Raw genomic sequence first — 15,416 nt, forward strand, 5'->3', positions numbered from 1 at the left:
TTAGCCTGCACACAATAAGCCTGGCTGTGGAAAATACTTAATTTGTTGGAAGGGTTATTGTCTGGATCGATGATGAGCAAAATTATCTGAGGACGGTGAACGACACATTGCAGATGTCAATCTGAGTTCCAGACGAGTGGCCCTCTAGTAAGACAAGTGAGACTCTCCGTGCCTGGCTTATTTGGTAGCTTCTCAGTGACAGCATAATACCACTGGGAGCATGTGTGTTTTTTCTCTTTGTTCGTGACATATTTCCTTGACATGAGGAAATTTAAAAGATTGCATTAGGAAAGGCCAAGCAACTGTCATGTGTACTGAAAATCTCATCGGTGTGTTAACACCAATACTGAGGGAACACTATGCCTGTATTAAATAATGACAATAGAACCTGTCATTAAAACAGAAACTCTAGCACTTTGTTATTTTTACTGTTCAGTGTTTTCTAAGATTTTGTCTGTTTTTCTTTTCTTTTCTTCTTCTTCTTCTTTTTTTCCTGTCATGTTTTGGCGAGTTAGAAAGGCTGGAATGGGGTCCTCCTCTTTGGAGAATGGGGTGAGTAGCTAAACTAGTAACTCTTGAAGTTCATTTTGTTACGTGCTCTTTGCCAGGTCCTTAAGTCTCCGAGTTCATATTTTCAGGGGTTTATTTGATAATATTTTCATGATATGTCTTTTTCTCATTGAGACCCAAATTACCTACCTCCAAATTACCTACACGATTGAATCTTATCATATCTATTTTTTCTTTTAACTCTTTTCTGCTTTTATGGAAAAAAGTCGAGTTTAAGAGAATTTTTGGCAATCGGTCTTGGCTCAAAAAGTTATTATAGTGAAAGCAAATCATGATAAAATATTATCAGATTTTCTTCAGCTGCTTTATTTGTGGGGTTTAGAATTGAGACTCATGGTTCATAAGGTCTTCGTGGTCATACAGTGGTATAGTTCTGCTTCTAATTTAATAGTTGAGCCTTGACTTGTGTAAGTTTTCTTCTCATTTGTGCTACATGGGAAATCGTATATGAAATTCTGTTTTAAAATGTAGTAGCAATCTTTTTAAATTTTGTTTCATGTAGTTATTTTCTTGCATGATTTTTTTTTATTTATTAAAGATATTATGGGGGTACAAACATTTTGGTCACATGTAATGCGTTTGCCTCTCCCAAGCCAAGGCTACAAGTGTACCCCTCCCCCATGCAGTGTGTTCTGCTTCCATTAGTTGTGGGTTTACCCCTTAATGTCCCCGATCATCACCCAATGAGTATTACTACCAGGTGGACCTCTTAGCGTTGGTCAGTTACTAGTAATTTGATGGTGAGTATAGGTGTTGCCTGTTTTTCCATCCTTGTGATACTTCACTTCCAGGGATGGGCTCAATCTCTATCCTGGATAATATAAAAGGTGCGAATTCACCATTGTTTTGTAGTTGAGCAGTATTACATGGTATACATATGCCACATTTAATAATCCACACATGTGTTGATGGGCACTTGGGTTGTTTCCACATCTCTCTGCATGATGGTTTTGAAAGCACGTAAAATATGTGAGATAGAATCTAGCTGTTTCTGGATAGTTTCTTGAATTGTTGCTGGTATGGTTTTGGGTAATTTCTTGAATGCATGTAACATTTCCATATTGGTCTGTGTGTGGTTACTTGCTATATGGGGATCATGCAAATTAATTGAGTGATACAATTTTAGTCTGTGTACTTTTCTATGTGTATATTACACTTCAATAGAAAGTTTAATATGTCCCATTGAACTAGTCCAAATATTAGTTACTATACTTCTTAAGAATATTGCCAAGTAGGTTGTGTATTACTTGGTGTTTAACAATCGATGCCCTCATAATACGTCAAGTGTATTCTCTCCTTAATGCAGACATTTTAGCATATCATATCATGGAGAAGTTACCGATATATTTTTGAACACATTTACATATTTTTATTCATATGCTTAAATTCTTCACTTTTTTTTCTGTTATGAAAACAAGCTAAACAACTCCATGCCTTAAATGTTTCATACTTGTCCCCACGTGGTCATGTAGTCTGGCACTGGATTAATTCTTTATACTTTTTGGCAAGATCACTGAAAGTGACATATCTCTTCTTTTGCAGAGAGGGAATTAATGCCGTGCTGCCCTAATGCCTTCCCGTTCCATGTGCTATATAACGGAACATAAAAGCAAATATAGTCATTAACATTTATTGCGATTATTTTCACACCACACACAAAGATGTTGCTCATAGATCTTAAGAGAATAGAGGCCCACAAGCATTGCACAGTAGAAAAATTTGAGGTAACATCGATGAAGTTAGATGGGGTATAAAGCCAAAATTCAGAACAATGGACTGCTTGCTTAAGGATTTCCTTGGAGGTTACATAGCATACAACTAGTAAATCCAAATATATTTTACCTTTTGAGACCCTGACACACTAAAACCAGAATGTGTTTTAGCTCTTAATACTGATTTCTGAATTTTCTCTTCTTTTGCTTAATATACAGAAAACTTCCAGGCTTAAGTTGGTACCAAGTGTTATCAGTTCTTTGTAGAGAAGTGGAACACATTAGAAGAGTAGAAAATTACTTAAGACAGAGGTATATTTGACATTTCTTCTCTGCTTTCTACAAGTGATGTATTTAATCATTTACCCTATTACAGAAATTAAATTTTCCATGCTAACCCAAGGATCCATCAATTCATCTGTCTTTACATCTATGATCTATCTATCATACCAGGCTCATTTTTCATGAGGAGATAGTGGTTTGACATATGACATTGTGATAGTTTTATATATTTGCAATCTCCTGAGGTTTTATAGGTCTTAAGGTCTCCATGTCTAAAACTGTATATGTACCGATGCCCTCAGTGGATGTGAAGGATACCACATTTTCTTTAGCCATTTATTGTTTTCAGAATAATGGTGTTAACTTCTTTGCCATGGCAAGATATCATATATTTATAATCATTATATATTAGTCGTTATGCACTCATGCTTCTGTTTCTGTAGAAATCATTTCTAGAATGGCTAATGCTGGCAACTTAGGTCCATGAATTTTTCTTTAATGAGGCGTAGTCAAATCAACACCCAAATCTTCAGGTTACCATCATTTCACTACTGTATTAGAACGATGGGGTAAAGATACTTACGCCTCCTAGATATGTAAATAGAAAGAGCACTAAAATAATGATATTTGGGATTTTTTTTAACTTTCAATGTTTTTATTAATGATTTTAAATTGGCAAAATGAGAAATTTGTAAAAATCCAGTAGGTAAAAATGAGTTGTCACTATGTCTTCACTATCATCAGATTTTGAATCAAAAGTGTAATGTTTTATATCTAAAACAAGAAGCAGTCCCATTAATCTAAGTATGCACCTAAACTGTAGACAGAGTTTTCTCCTTTAACACTAGCTTGTTTATGCCAGCAGCGAAGAAGCCTGGAGAGCGAGTGGTGATTAAATTGCAAAAGCAGTCTTCCACAGCTTGTTGGGAAATCAATACTTTTCCTTGCAAGAAGTGTTCCAACGCCAGGAAGAAGTGGTAGTCAGTTGTTGCAAGGTCTGGTGAATACGGTGGATGACAGAGAGTTTCCAAGTCCAGCTGCTATAGTTTGAACAGTATTGTTTGTGCAACATGTGGTCGAGGGTTGTCTTGTGCAACTAGTGCAACCTCTGTAGAAGCCAATATGGAGATACCGCAAAGCGATACAGGTAGATCTACCATTCAATGCAGCAATCCCATCCCCAAGCATCCTCCCAAAAGAACAAAAGACACTCCATAAAAAAGACATCTGCACTCGAACGTCCGTAGCAGCCCAACTCACAGCTGCAAAGACGAGGGCACAACGCAAGTGCCCATCAACACACGAGTGGATTAACAAAACGTGGCACATGTACACGATGGAGTACTATTCAACCATAAGAAATAATGGCGATGTAGCACCTCCTGTGTTCTCCTAGATAGAGCTGGAACCCATCCTACTCAGTGAAGTATCCCAAGAATGGAAAAATAAGCACCACATATACTCTCCAGAAAACTGGCACTAACTGATCAACACCTAAGTGGACATATAGGAATAATATTTATCGGGCATCGGGCAGGTGCGAAAGGGGAGGAGGAAATGTTTATATACATACGTAATGAGTGTGATGCACACCATCTGGGGGATGGTCACGCTTGGAGCTCTCACACCGGGGGGCGGGGGGAATGGGATGAAAGGCAACACACATAACCTAAACATTTGTACCCCCGTAATATCCTCAAATAATAAAAAACGAGGAATGGCCTGTCTCTATGGCCCCTCTTGGAGCTTAATGGCAAGCATGCTCATTATTTCATCCTATTGGTTGCAGTAGACAGCCACTGGACTGACCAAGTTTCAGGGAGTTGTAGCAGATAATACCAGCACTGGACCACCAAATATAAACTCTTAATTTTGGAGGGTGAATATTATATTTGGGACTGTGTTTTGGCGCTCCATCTTTACCCAACCATTGTGCCAAATGCTTGCAATTGTCAATAACAATCCGTTTTTCATCACAGGCAACAATAGAGTGCGGAAATGGTTCGCCTTCCTGTAGTGACAGTAAAGAGGCAAGCTTGGAGATGATTTCTCTTGTGATACTCTAACTCATGCAAACCCACCTATCCAACTCCTTTGCCTTGCCAAGTTGTTTCAAATGGTCCAATATTGTTGGAATAGTGACGTCAAACTTTGCTGCTAATTCACATGTAGGTTGAGATGGATTCACTTCTGCTACAGCTTTCAGCTGTTCTTATCCATGTTGATATCAGGTCATTTATGTGGCTCATTTTCAAGACTAAAATGACCACAACGGAACTTCTTAAACCATGGACGTACTGCGTGTTCACTGGCCACATCCTTCCCAAACATTTCATTGATATTTCAAGCTGTCTGCACTGCATTTGTTCCACAACAGAACACATACCTAAAAATAACATGAATTTTTGACTTATCCATGCTTTCAGAAAAAATTGCTCTAAAAATGTGAAAGGTAATCACAAGCCAAAATGTGCAACTGAAAGAATGAGGATGTACCTTCACAATAAAAAGAAGTGCCAAACGGAACGTCAGAGATATCAACTGTCACTCTTAGTACTTAAGGACATGAGACATTTCATACTTAATAATTTTGGAATTACGCCACACTGAAGATCAGAAAGTGAGCGGCAAATAACGATAAAACTCTACGTTAACACAAAGACCATTTTTCCCATTTAGATGAATTGGATTGGCTCTATATAAAGTTTATGTACATAATTCATATTTACCTTAAAACATACACCTTAAAACCTTAAAACGTACACAGAATCTTTTATTATTTTCTAATATTTATTTATTCTTTGTTCTTTCTTTTCTTCTTTGGTTAGGTTTTATATCTTTGCCTCTCCCAAGCAAGGGTTAGAGGTATGCCCTTTGCCTCCACAATGCTCACCACATCCCTCAGATGTGGGTCTATCCCCGTAACCCCCGAATCCCTGACGACCACCACCACCATTTGAGCACCTTAATAATGTTGATCAGTCAGGAGCAATTTGATGGCGAACGCATGCGGAGCCCATTGTTCTGATCTTGTGTCACCTCACATTGGGTAATGGGCTTAATCTAGGATATATAAGCGGTGCTAGCTCACTGCCGTTCGTTAGAAGAATTGAGTAATATTCCATTGTGAACATATACCAAGTTTAAATAATCCACTCATGAACCGACAGGCACTTGGGCTGTCTCCACGTCCCTGCAACAGTGCATTGCACTGCCACAAACACTCGCGTGCAGATATCTTTATAATAGAATGTCTTATGTTCTTTTGGGTAGATGCCCAACAATCCTACTGCTGGGTCGAATGGTATTTCCATTTGTACCACTTTGAGGTATCTCCAAATTCCTTTCCACAAAGGCCGCGCTAATTTTCAGTCCCACCAGCAATGTAAGAGTGTTCCCGTCTCTCCACATCCTCGCCAGCATTTGTTGTTTTGGGATTTCTTGATACAGGCCAATCACCCTGTGGTTAGGTGATATCTCATGGTGTTTTTGATTTGCATGTCTCTAATGATTAGAGGCGTGGAGCATTTTTTTAAATATGTTTGCAGGCCATTATTCTGTCTTCTTTTGAAAAGTTTCTGTTCATCTCCATTGCCCATTTCTTGACGGGATTGTTTGATTTTTTTTCTTGTTAATTCTTTTGCGTTCTAGATGGATCCTAGATTTATCAGACCTTTACTGGAATTGTAGACAGCAAATATTTTCTCCCATTCTGTAGGTTGTCTATTTGCTCCAGTGATAGTTTCCTTGTCTGTGCAGCTTTCTATTTTGATCAGGTCCCATTTGTTTATTTTTGTTGCTGCGGTGATTGCTTTGGGGGTGTTCCTCGAGAATTCTTTGCCTAGGCCAATGTCTGAAAGGGTTTTCCCAACATCTTCTTCTAGGATTCTTAAGTGCCTTAGGTTTAAGTCTGTTATCCGTCTTGAGTGGATTTTTGTGAGAGGTGAGAGCTAGGGATCCTGATTCATTCCTCTGCATTTTCCCCAATGTATAATGTTTTCTGCTCTAGCAAAGATTAGGTTACCATATGCAGATGGTTTCATCTCTAGAATCTCAGTCCTATTCCGAATATCGATGCTTCTGTTCTTGTGCCAGTGCCAGGATGCTTTCAGTATTATTGCTTTATAGTACAGCTCGAAGTCAGGAATTCTGATGCCTCCCAGTTTGTTCTTTGTACTTAAGATTGCTTTGGCTATACGAGGTTTTTTCTGGTTCCATACAAAGTGAAGAATTCTTTTTCCTGGATCTGTAACTAATGATGGTGGTACTTTGATGGGGATTGCATTTATTCTGTAGATCTCTTTAGGTAATATTGACCTTTTAACAATATTGGTTCTACCAATCCATGAACAAGGTAGATTTTTCCACTTGTTTACATCTTCTACAAATTCTTTTCTTAGCGTTTCATAGTCCTCCTTGTATAAGTCTTTCATCAAACATATTCCTAGATATTTAATTTTCTTTGAGGCTATAGTAAAAGGTATTGCATTTTTGATTTGAGTTTCAACTTGACAGTTCCTGGCATATATGAATGCCTCTAATTTCTGTATATAGATTTTGTAACCTGAGACTTTACCAAATTCATTTGTCAAACCTAGGAGTCTCTTGGACGAATCCATGGGGTGTTCTGGGTATAATATCGTATCATCGGCAAAGAGCGAGAGTTTGATCTCATCTGCCCCCACTTGGATGCCCTTAATATCCCTGTCTTGCCTGATTGCTATAGCGAGGACTTCAAGCATTATGTTGAATAGAAGAGGCGATAGTGGGCATCCTTGTCTAGTTCCAGTTCGAAGTGGGAATGGTTTCATTTTTTCCCCACTCAGAATGATATTGGCCGTGGGTTTGTCATAAACGCATTTGATAATTTTAAGGTGTGAGCCACCTACACCTATTTTGTTAAGAGTCTTTATCGTAAAGGTGTGTTGGGCTTTCTCAAATACATTTTCTGCATCTATTGAGGGAATCATACGGTCGTCGTTCTTGTTTTTATCTATGAGGTGAATTGCATTTATAGACTTACATATCTTGAACCAGCATTGCCTCCCTGGAATAAAGCCCACCTGGTCATGGTAAATTATTTTTTTGATGTGCTGGCGACTTGTGTTTGCTAAAATTTTGTTCAGGAATTTTGCATCTATATTCATGAGGGATATTGCTCTGTAATATTCTCTTTTTATTGCGTCCTCTCCTAGTTTTGGTATCAAGGAGATATAGGATTTGTAGAATGAGTTAGGAAGGATACCATCATTCCCAATGTTGTGAAATAATTTCTGTAGTATAGTTATGAGTTCACCTTCGTATGTTTGGTAAAACTCTGATGTGTAGCGATCTAGTCCGGGCCTTGTCTGTTTGGGGAGGTTACTAATTACTGCTCCAATTTGTGAGCTTGACATCGGTCTCTTCTGAAATTCTGTTACCTCCTGGGTGAACTTAGGAAAGTTGTAAGAATGCAGGAATTTGTCCATTTCCTCCTCCTCATTATGTAGTTTTGGGGCATATAAGATTTCATAGTAGTCAAACGTAATGTTTTGTATTTCTGTGGTATCTGTTGTGCCTGCTCCTTTTTCATTTCTTATTGAGTTTACCAGAGTCCCTGCTCATTGAGTTCTTGTCAATCTAGCAGGAGGGCTATCAGTTTTGTCTATCTTTTAAAAAAGCCAGCTTCTGGTTTTGTTGATCTTACGTATAATTCTCTTGTTCTCAATTTCATTTAGTTCTGCTTTGACCTTAGTTATTTCTTTTCTTCTACTAGGATTGGACTAGGTTTGCTCTTCTGTTTTCCCATTCCTCGAGCCTATTAATTTGGTTCTCAGTACATAGGCTTTTTTTTTTTTTATGTGAGCATTTATTGCCATTAGTGTTCCACTCAGAGATGCTTTTGCTGTATCCCACAGGTTTTGGCAACATGTGTCTCTGTCGTCATTTTGTTTGGAGAAACTCTGATTTGCACGTGAATTTCCTCCTTGGAATAATAATTCTTCAATAACAGATTGCTTAGTTTCCAAGACTTTGTGAAGCGTCGAGTGTTTCTATAGCAATTGAACTCTAATTTTATACCACTATGGTCAGAGAAGACACATGGTATAATTTCTATTTTCTTGAATTTTTTGAGGTCTGATCTGTGGCCTCGTATGTGATCAATTTTGGAAAAGGAACTTGGGCTGCTGAAAAGAATGTAAACTCAACGTTATTTGGGTGGAATGTTCTGCAGAGATCTGTCAGAACGTTTTGTTCAAGAGCTCTGTTTAAGCCCACTGTTTCTTTGCTTATTTTCTGTTTGGAGGACCTATCCAGTTCATTCAGTGGAGCGTTGAAGTCCCCTGCTAATAGGGCAGTATTTATAAACATGCTATTTAGATCAGACAAGGCTTGTTTTGTGTAATTGGGTGCTCCTGCATTGGGTGCACAAAAATTAAGGATGGTTAAGTCTTCTTGTTGGATCTTCCCTTTCGCATTATAAAGTGGCCGTCTTTATCCTTTTTTACTCTTGCTGTTTTAAAGCTTATGTTATCCGCAAATAGTATAGCTACCCCTGCTTTCTTTTGACTTCCGTTTGCCTGGAGGATAGTTTTCCATCCCTTGACCTTCGGCCAGAAGGCATCTTTGTGGGTTAGATGTGTTTCCTGTAGACCGCAGATACTAGGCTTGTGGACTTTTATTCATTCTGGCAGTTTATGCCTCTTCAGAGGACAGTTGAAGCCATTTACTTTTATTGACAGGATTAAAATTGGAGGAAGATTTCCATTCATATTGTTGGGTGAAGTCTTGTCGCTTTGTCTTACTCCTTGAGCCATCGTGCGGTTCAAGTTCTAGCCTTTACGTCTTTGAAGATTTTACTTTGAGGAGTGTCGATTGCCCAGTTCGGGGTATGCGGCAAGTCTGAGAACCTCCTGTAGGGCTGGTCTGGTCTTTGCAAATTCCTTCAGTGATTGCTTGTCTAAGAAGGTCTGTATTTCTCCCTCATAGATGAAACTTAATTTTGCTGGATAAAGAGTTTAAGTTGGGCTTTATTCTGTTTTAGAAGATTAAGGATAGGCACCCAATCCGTCCTTGCATGTAAGGTTTCAGATGAGAAGTCTGCTGTTAGTCTGATAGGCTTTCCTTTATCAATTACTTGTTGTTTTCCTCTTGCTGCATGGAGGATTGCTTCTTTCACGTTTACTGTGGTCAGCCTAATGACCACGTGACGAGGTGATTGCCTTTTCACGTTGAGTCTCCCAGGAGTTCTGCGTGCTTCTTGTATTTGAATATCAAGATTTCTGGCCAGGCCTGGCATATTTTCCTCCAGTATTCCGTGAAATAAGGTTTCCAGCCCTAGTGAATATTCCTCTTCCCCTTCCGGAATCCTGACCAATCTGAGATGCGGCTTTTTACATAATCCCACACTTCTTGTAAGCGCTGGTCCCATCTTCTGTTTCTGTGTTCCCTTTCTCCCTCTGATTTGTACAGTGCATCGGCATAATCTTCCAGCTCTGAGAGTCTTTCCGCTGCATGATCCATCCTGTTCTTCAGGCTTTCCACTGTATTCTGGAGTTCCTTGAATGTTTCGTCCATTGCCAGGATTTCTGATTGTTTTTTCTGCATTATTTCAATTTCGTTGGAGAACTTTTTATTCATTTCCTGAATTGTTCTTGTGGTTTCTCTATGTTGGGGGGTTCTATTTTCTCTTCAATTACGTTGAGTTTTCCTACAAACTGTATTTGGAATTCTTCCTCCAACCCTTTCATCACATCATGTACGTTGGTGTCAGTTGATGGAGATCGAGTGTTTTCTTTTAGAGGTGATTTTCTCTCTGATCCTTCATGTTTCTTGTGATCTTTTGCTGGTCCTTTCTCATCTGGGTGCTTTTTAGAGGACCGGAGGTGCTGGGACTAGATTAGGAACTAAATTCTGTGATGTCAAAGGAATGATCCCTGGCAGAGCTGTGGATATGTGCTCTGGTCCTGTGTCATCTTAGAGGAGTTCGAGCCTATTCAGTTATCTCTGACCTAAGGTCTTCACTTTCTGTCTAAAGCGCTTAGTGTGTTTGGGCCCCTTGCTTAGACACAAAGGGGTTAGCTCACTCTTGTGAGAGCGAGTCTGCTATCAACCACAGAGTTGAAGTGGGAGGCACTATGCTAGGCTCTGAGTTCACTCTTTCTTGTGTTACCTGTGGTTTGCGAGAAGGAGTCAATTATCAAGGTATTCCAAGTCCTCCGTATGGCGCTCTAAGCTTCCTAATAGGATGTACAGGTATCCCAGTCTTTAGGAGATGTCCTGCCACTCCCAAGGGTTCCTAGAGTCCTGTTCGCACTTTAGGAGGGCTGAGAGGAGCATCAGGTATCAGTGAGCCTAAGAGAGATACTTCAGAGGTTGCTGGATGTGTATCTACGGGGGAGCTGTTGATATGTCATTCAGAGATCTTTCGTCACACTTTTGCAGGAGCATCTGCTGGGGGGGAGTCAATTGCTGCAAATGCTAAAGAAGATGGTCAAGATTTTCCTTCCTGAACCACAGGCCTGTACGTTGGCAGCAGTCTTGGTGCCAAAGGTAAGCCCTTGTGTTTCAAACTCATCAGATGTTCAAAAGGAGCCAGCTGTATGTAGACATGACTCTGCCCTCTTTTTCTTAATTCCAATCACCCACATATTCAAGCTAGTCATACAGGGAAAGTGACTTTTCTCCTTTCTCCTGACCTTGAAGGGCTGAGTCTGATTTGGTGGGCTGGCAGGGGAGGCAATGGATGAGGCAATGCCGCAAGTCCCGGACTGGGAAACATCTTTTCTCTTTTTCCCCACTCCCCCAAGGGCAGAGTCTGCCCTGTCATAGGGGAAGATAACCCACCGGCCTGAGGAAAAGGCAAAGGCACTTCTTAGAGCTACCTGACCAAGACGTGAATACTCTCATTCCCCTACCTCTCCAAGGACGGGGATTATCAAGTTGGCATGTGGCCTAAATCCCTGGGAAGATGGAGAAGCCCTGCCCGAGACCACTGAGGGTCCCAGACCAGAAACAGACCTGCCACGCCACTCAGCCCCTGCCTTGGTGACGTCAGTCCCTTCTGCACAAAACCCCACACCGCCAAGGGTCTTCTTCAGCCCCGGCAGATCTTAGCCCAGACAGCAGATTCCCACTCCCTCCACAATTCCCGGGAATGGGGCTTCCCCTTTGGCTGGAGGCACCAGCTATCAGGCCACAGTAAAGAGGTAAAGATGGGTCTCAGCTTGATGGGCTGTCCTGATAAGCTGCTAGAACGGCCTTTCAGTTGCCAGCAAGGAGGTGAAATGAAGCGGAGGTGACAGTCTTGTGACACCTGTTTTGGGTGGAACAGTCTCTTTCTCCCCTCACACCGGGGGTGGAGTCAGACCCTTCAGAGCTAAGAATTTGGGACCAAGGCACAGGATGATATGGGTGGGAATGTCTGCCCATGTCACATCTGGAAAAGCAGCTTCCTCCACAACTCTGCCTTGCGAAGACGGGTTCTGCTGTCTATGCACAGAGCATCGGCAGCTGTGTGCTGTGGGGAAACAACCAAGTGCAATCTGGCAACATAGCCGCTAAAACCACCACTCTTGCCTTTCCTCCCCTTGAAACTCAGAGTCCAATGCAAGCTGCAGGAATGGGAAGGCCTGGGGTGGGGTAGGAGGAACAGACAGGTTTCTCTCCTTATTTCCCACTTCCAGAAGCCAGACCCATTCACCAGTCTGGAGTGTGGAGGAGGTCTGAGAGTGCTTCCAGAGCAACCCTGCATAGCATCGCTTAGCTACAGAGTGGCGGTGGCCCACTCTCCCAGCACCAGCGTGGAAGGTGCCTGCAGGGCCAAAACCTGGCTGGGTTTGGTGGGCTGTCTCCAAACCGCCGCTGAGCCCACTACTTCGCCAACTAACAGAGGCGCAATGGTTTAGGTGCAGAGATCTGCACTCTCTAGCTAACCTTCACCAGCGAAAACCTCATCAATATCCAAGGGCAGAGCCTCCTTTAGGACAAACATCGCCCCCCCCCCTCGTCCCAGACCTGGTCCTGGAGCATTCTGAGGTGAGATGGCAGACTCCATATTCGATCCTCAGGTATAGGGAATCCTCCACGGGGTTTGGACCCTCCAGTACCTGAAACTGAATTGGTAGAGCACTCAGGAGAGTTCCAAGTGTTCCCTGCTCCAATCTCCACTCCACACAGCTCGTCAGGATACACCTTCCCACCAACTTCAGGCACTTCCCTGCCTGCGTGGCTGTGGAGTTTGGTGAGGGGGCAGCATCTCCCTGGACAAGGCAGAACCAATGCCTCAGCTAGCTGGCCAGCCAGCCAATCCCCACAGTGGACGTGCTCCCTCGCTAATGTAGATTTCCGACTCCCCGGGTTTGCAGAAGATTATCCGATGCACCTCTTTCTTCACCGCCAATATTTTTCCCGTTTCCCGGTGATTCCCTGCAGACTTGTGAAGCTGACCCTGTGGAAGGGCAGTTCACTCCCGTGTGGTTGTCTGCTTTCTTCACTTCCCACTCTAAGAGCAGAGGGCCAGGAGGTCACCCCTTCCCCACCATTTTTCCCAGTCTGTCTATTTCTTAGTTTCAATCACTGGCTGTTAATATTTCTTACTGTTGCCAATGATAGTGGATTGAACCAAAGTAAGAAGATGTTGAAAAGTCAGCCAAATCAGAAAAATAACACAAGCATTCTTTCACTGGGAGACTTTACACAGCTTCTGAGGAGAAATGTATTTTGTGCAACAATAATGAAGACTGAATAAGAAAATACTCAGATATCTTGGTGCATTTGTATGCTAATGAAGGCAAGGATTCTTGAAGCACAATTGGCTATCATGGATGTGGACTATATAGAAATAAGATTACTCCCAGCCAGATAAAAACGAATCATGTGAGGTAATGATCCTATGAGTCTAATATGAACTTATATATTTGCTTTGGATAGGGACTATAAACCAATCGGATGGGAAAAAAATTTCACTTTGTATGTTTATGTCAGATACATCCTGACGTACTTTCATAGTCTTTTAAAGGATACAATCCAAGTTCACAGTTAACTCCTGATTTTTGTTTCCATCACACTGAGTAATATATCATCATTGACAACTGTACCACTGCAGTATCACTTCAAGTATTGCTCCAGACAGAACGGTCCTGGGAAGATTGTGGAGTTGCCATTATAGCCAGCTTCACTAGGGTCAAGTCAAATGACCACCTGTGCTGTGTCTGCTATAGGCTGAATGCAGGTGATAAAGTCTTAGGTGCAGTAGTGTGGTTTGAGGAAGTGGACTTGTCTGGATCAAGGATAAGCACAAGTACCAGAGGATGTTGAGGTGCAGCTGAGTGGCCATCTATTCCATCAGAAGAAGACAAATTTAAGAAGACCATTTGGGAACTGGTCCAAAGTATGTCTTCCTCAATGATATCACAATGCCACTATCATGCACCTTCCGTTTTCAGACCACAGAGTACATTCATAAAATCTTTTTGGTTGAATACAAATTTAGAGTTCTGCATTGAAGAAGTAACTGCTGTGCCACTTACTTGGATAGCTTGCTAGAGAGGAAATTGCAGGGTAAGGAATTCAGGGAGGAAACAAGAGAATAAATGAAATGACAAAGGTGACAAATGATCAACTGTGACGTTTATCACGGGGACTACGATGCTGGCATGTCTGAATGATACATACTTATAAAGAAAGCAATGTTGCACTTTACTTCTAATTAATTTGGCGCGTTGATGACCTCATTTATAATTTATCTGATGCCTTGTTACAGGTTCAAAATGAGAACAAGGTGTTGTACTTCAGGGAAGAGAGGTGAGCAACCACTTTGGTACTTTTCAAATTCTTTTGTGAATCTGTGGCTGGTGAAGTCAGAATGTCAAGGTCTACGTGTTCATTACTTCAGTGGCTTAAAGAGACTATTTTTTACAGGAGATATATTTCCCCATGGACGTTTTGACCCTGTTCAAGCAATCTTCTTTCTTGTTTCTTCCCTTTGTTTAAATCTCTGTTTGAAGTAACCCACGTAATTTTGTGAGTCGCGTACCTATTTCTCCTTTCGCCATTTTCTATTAAGAGAAGATAATCTTGTCGTAAAATTTAAGTGTCCTAAATATTGATTTTTTTATCTTTTTCTGGCACATTCAGAACATAGATGTTTGGATTCATATTTGTATTGTAATCATATCATATATTACTTCACTACATCACTTATTCCTTAAAGTTTCAGTTGATTTAAAAGTTCATTTAAATTATTCCAGCAGATTTTTATCTAATTTTATTAGAACAATCCAGGGTCATTTTCTTGATGCTATCTGTGTATATGAGACTTCCATTATGCAGATACGAAACCAAACATCTACGGTACATTTACTTGTCTTCCTTGGTAATGCATTAGATTAGCCTGCACACAATAAGCCTGGCTGTGGAAAATACTTAATTTGTTGGAAGGGTTATTGTCTGGATCGATGATGAGCAAAATTATCTGAGGACGGTGAACGACACATTGCAGATGTCAATCTGAGTTCCAGACGAGTGGCCCTCTAGTAAGACAAGTGAGACTCTCCGTGCCTGGCTTATTTGGTAGCTTCTCAGTGACAGCATAATACCACTGGGAGCATGTGTGTTTTTTCTCTTTGTTCGTGACATATTTCCTTGACATGAGGAAATTTAAAAGATTGCATTAGGAAAGGCCAAGCAACTGTCATGTGTACTGAAAATCTCATCGGTGTGTTAACACCAATACTGAGGGAACACTATGCCTGTATTAAATAATGACAATAGAACCTGTCATTAAAACAGAAACTCTAGCACTTTGTTATTTTTACTGTTCAGTGTTTTCTAAGATTTTGTCTGTTTTTCTTTTCTTTTCTTCTTCTTCTT

General features: G+C 40.9%; 1 protein-coding gene and 2 non-coding genes across 52 annotated transcripts in view; all 3 read left to right on the forward strand.

Annotated features, from left to right (window-relative positions):
- LOC105868796 (uncharacterized) overlaps positions 1-15,416 on the forward strand; it is a 253,234-nt gene that overhangs the window by 146,601 nt on the left and 91,217 nt on the right. For all 50 annotated transcript variants that reach the window (XM_076004850.1, XM_076004848.1, XM_076004872.1 and 47 more), the window contains 3 exons: positions 516-552; positions 10,989-11,096; positions 14,308-14,348. In XM_076004850.1, coding sequence (XP_075860965.1) covers positions 516-552; positions 10,989-11,096; positions 14,308-14,348 — 186 coding nt within the window. The remainder of the gene's footprint in view (positions 1-515; positions 553-10,988; positions 11,097-14,307; positions 14,349-15,416) is intronic.
- LOC142872270 (small nucleolar RNA SNORD109A) lies at positions 64-130 on the forward strand. The gene has a single exon (XR_012920479.1). It is a non-coding gene; the product is annotated as a small nucleolar RNA SNORD109A (small nucleolar RNA).
- Positions 14,996-15,062, forward strand: LOC142872271 (small nucleolar RNA SNORD109A). The gene has a single exon (XR_012920480.1). It is a non-coding gene; the product is annotated as a small nucleolar RNA SNORD109A (small nucleolar RNA).

This window comes from Microcebus murinus, chromosome 7 (genome assembly GCF_040939455.1).
Source record: "Microcebus murinus isolate Inina chromosome 7, M.murinus_Inina_mat1.0, whole genome shotgun sequence".
In the NCBI taxonomy this organism is placed as follows: domain Eukaryota; kingdom Metazoa; phylum Chordata; class Mammalia; order Primates; family Cheirogaleidae; genus Microcebus; species Microcebus murinus.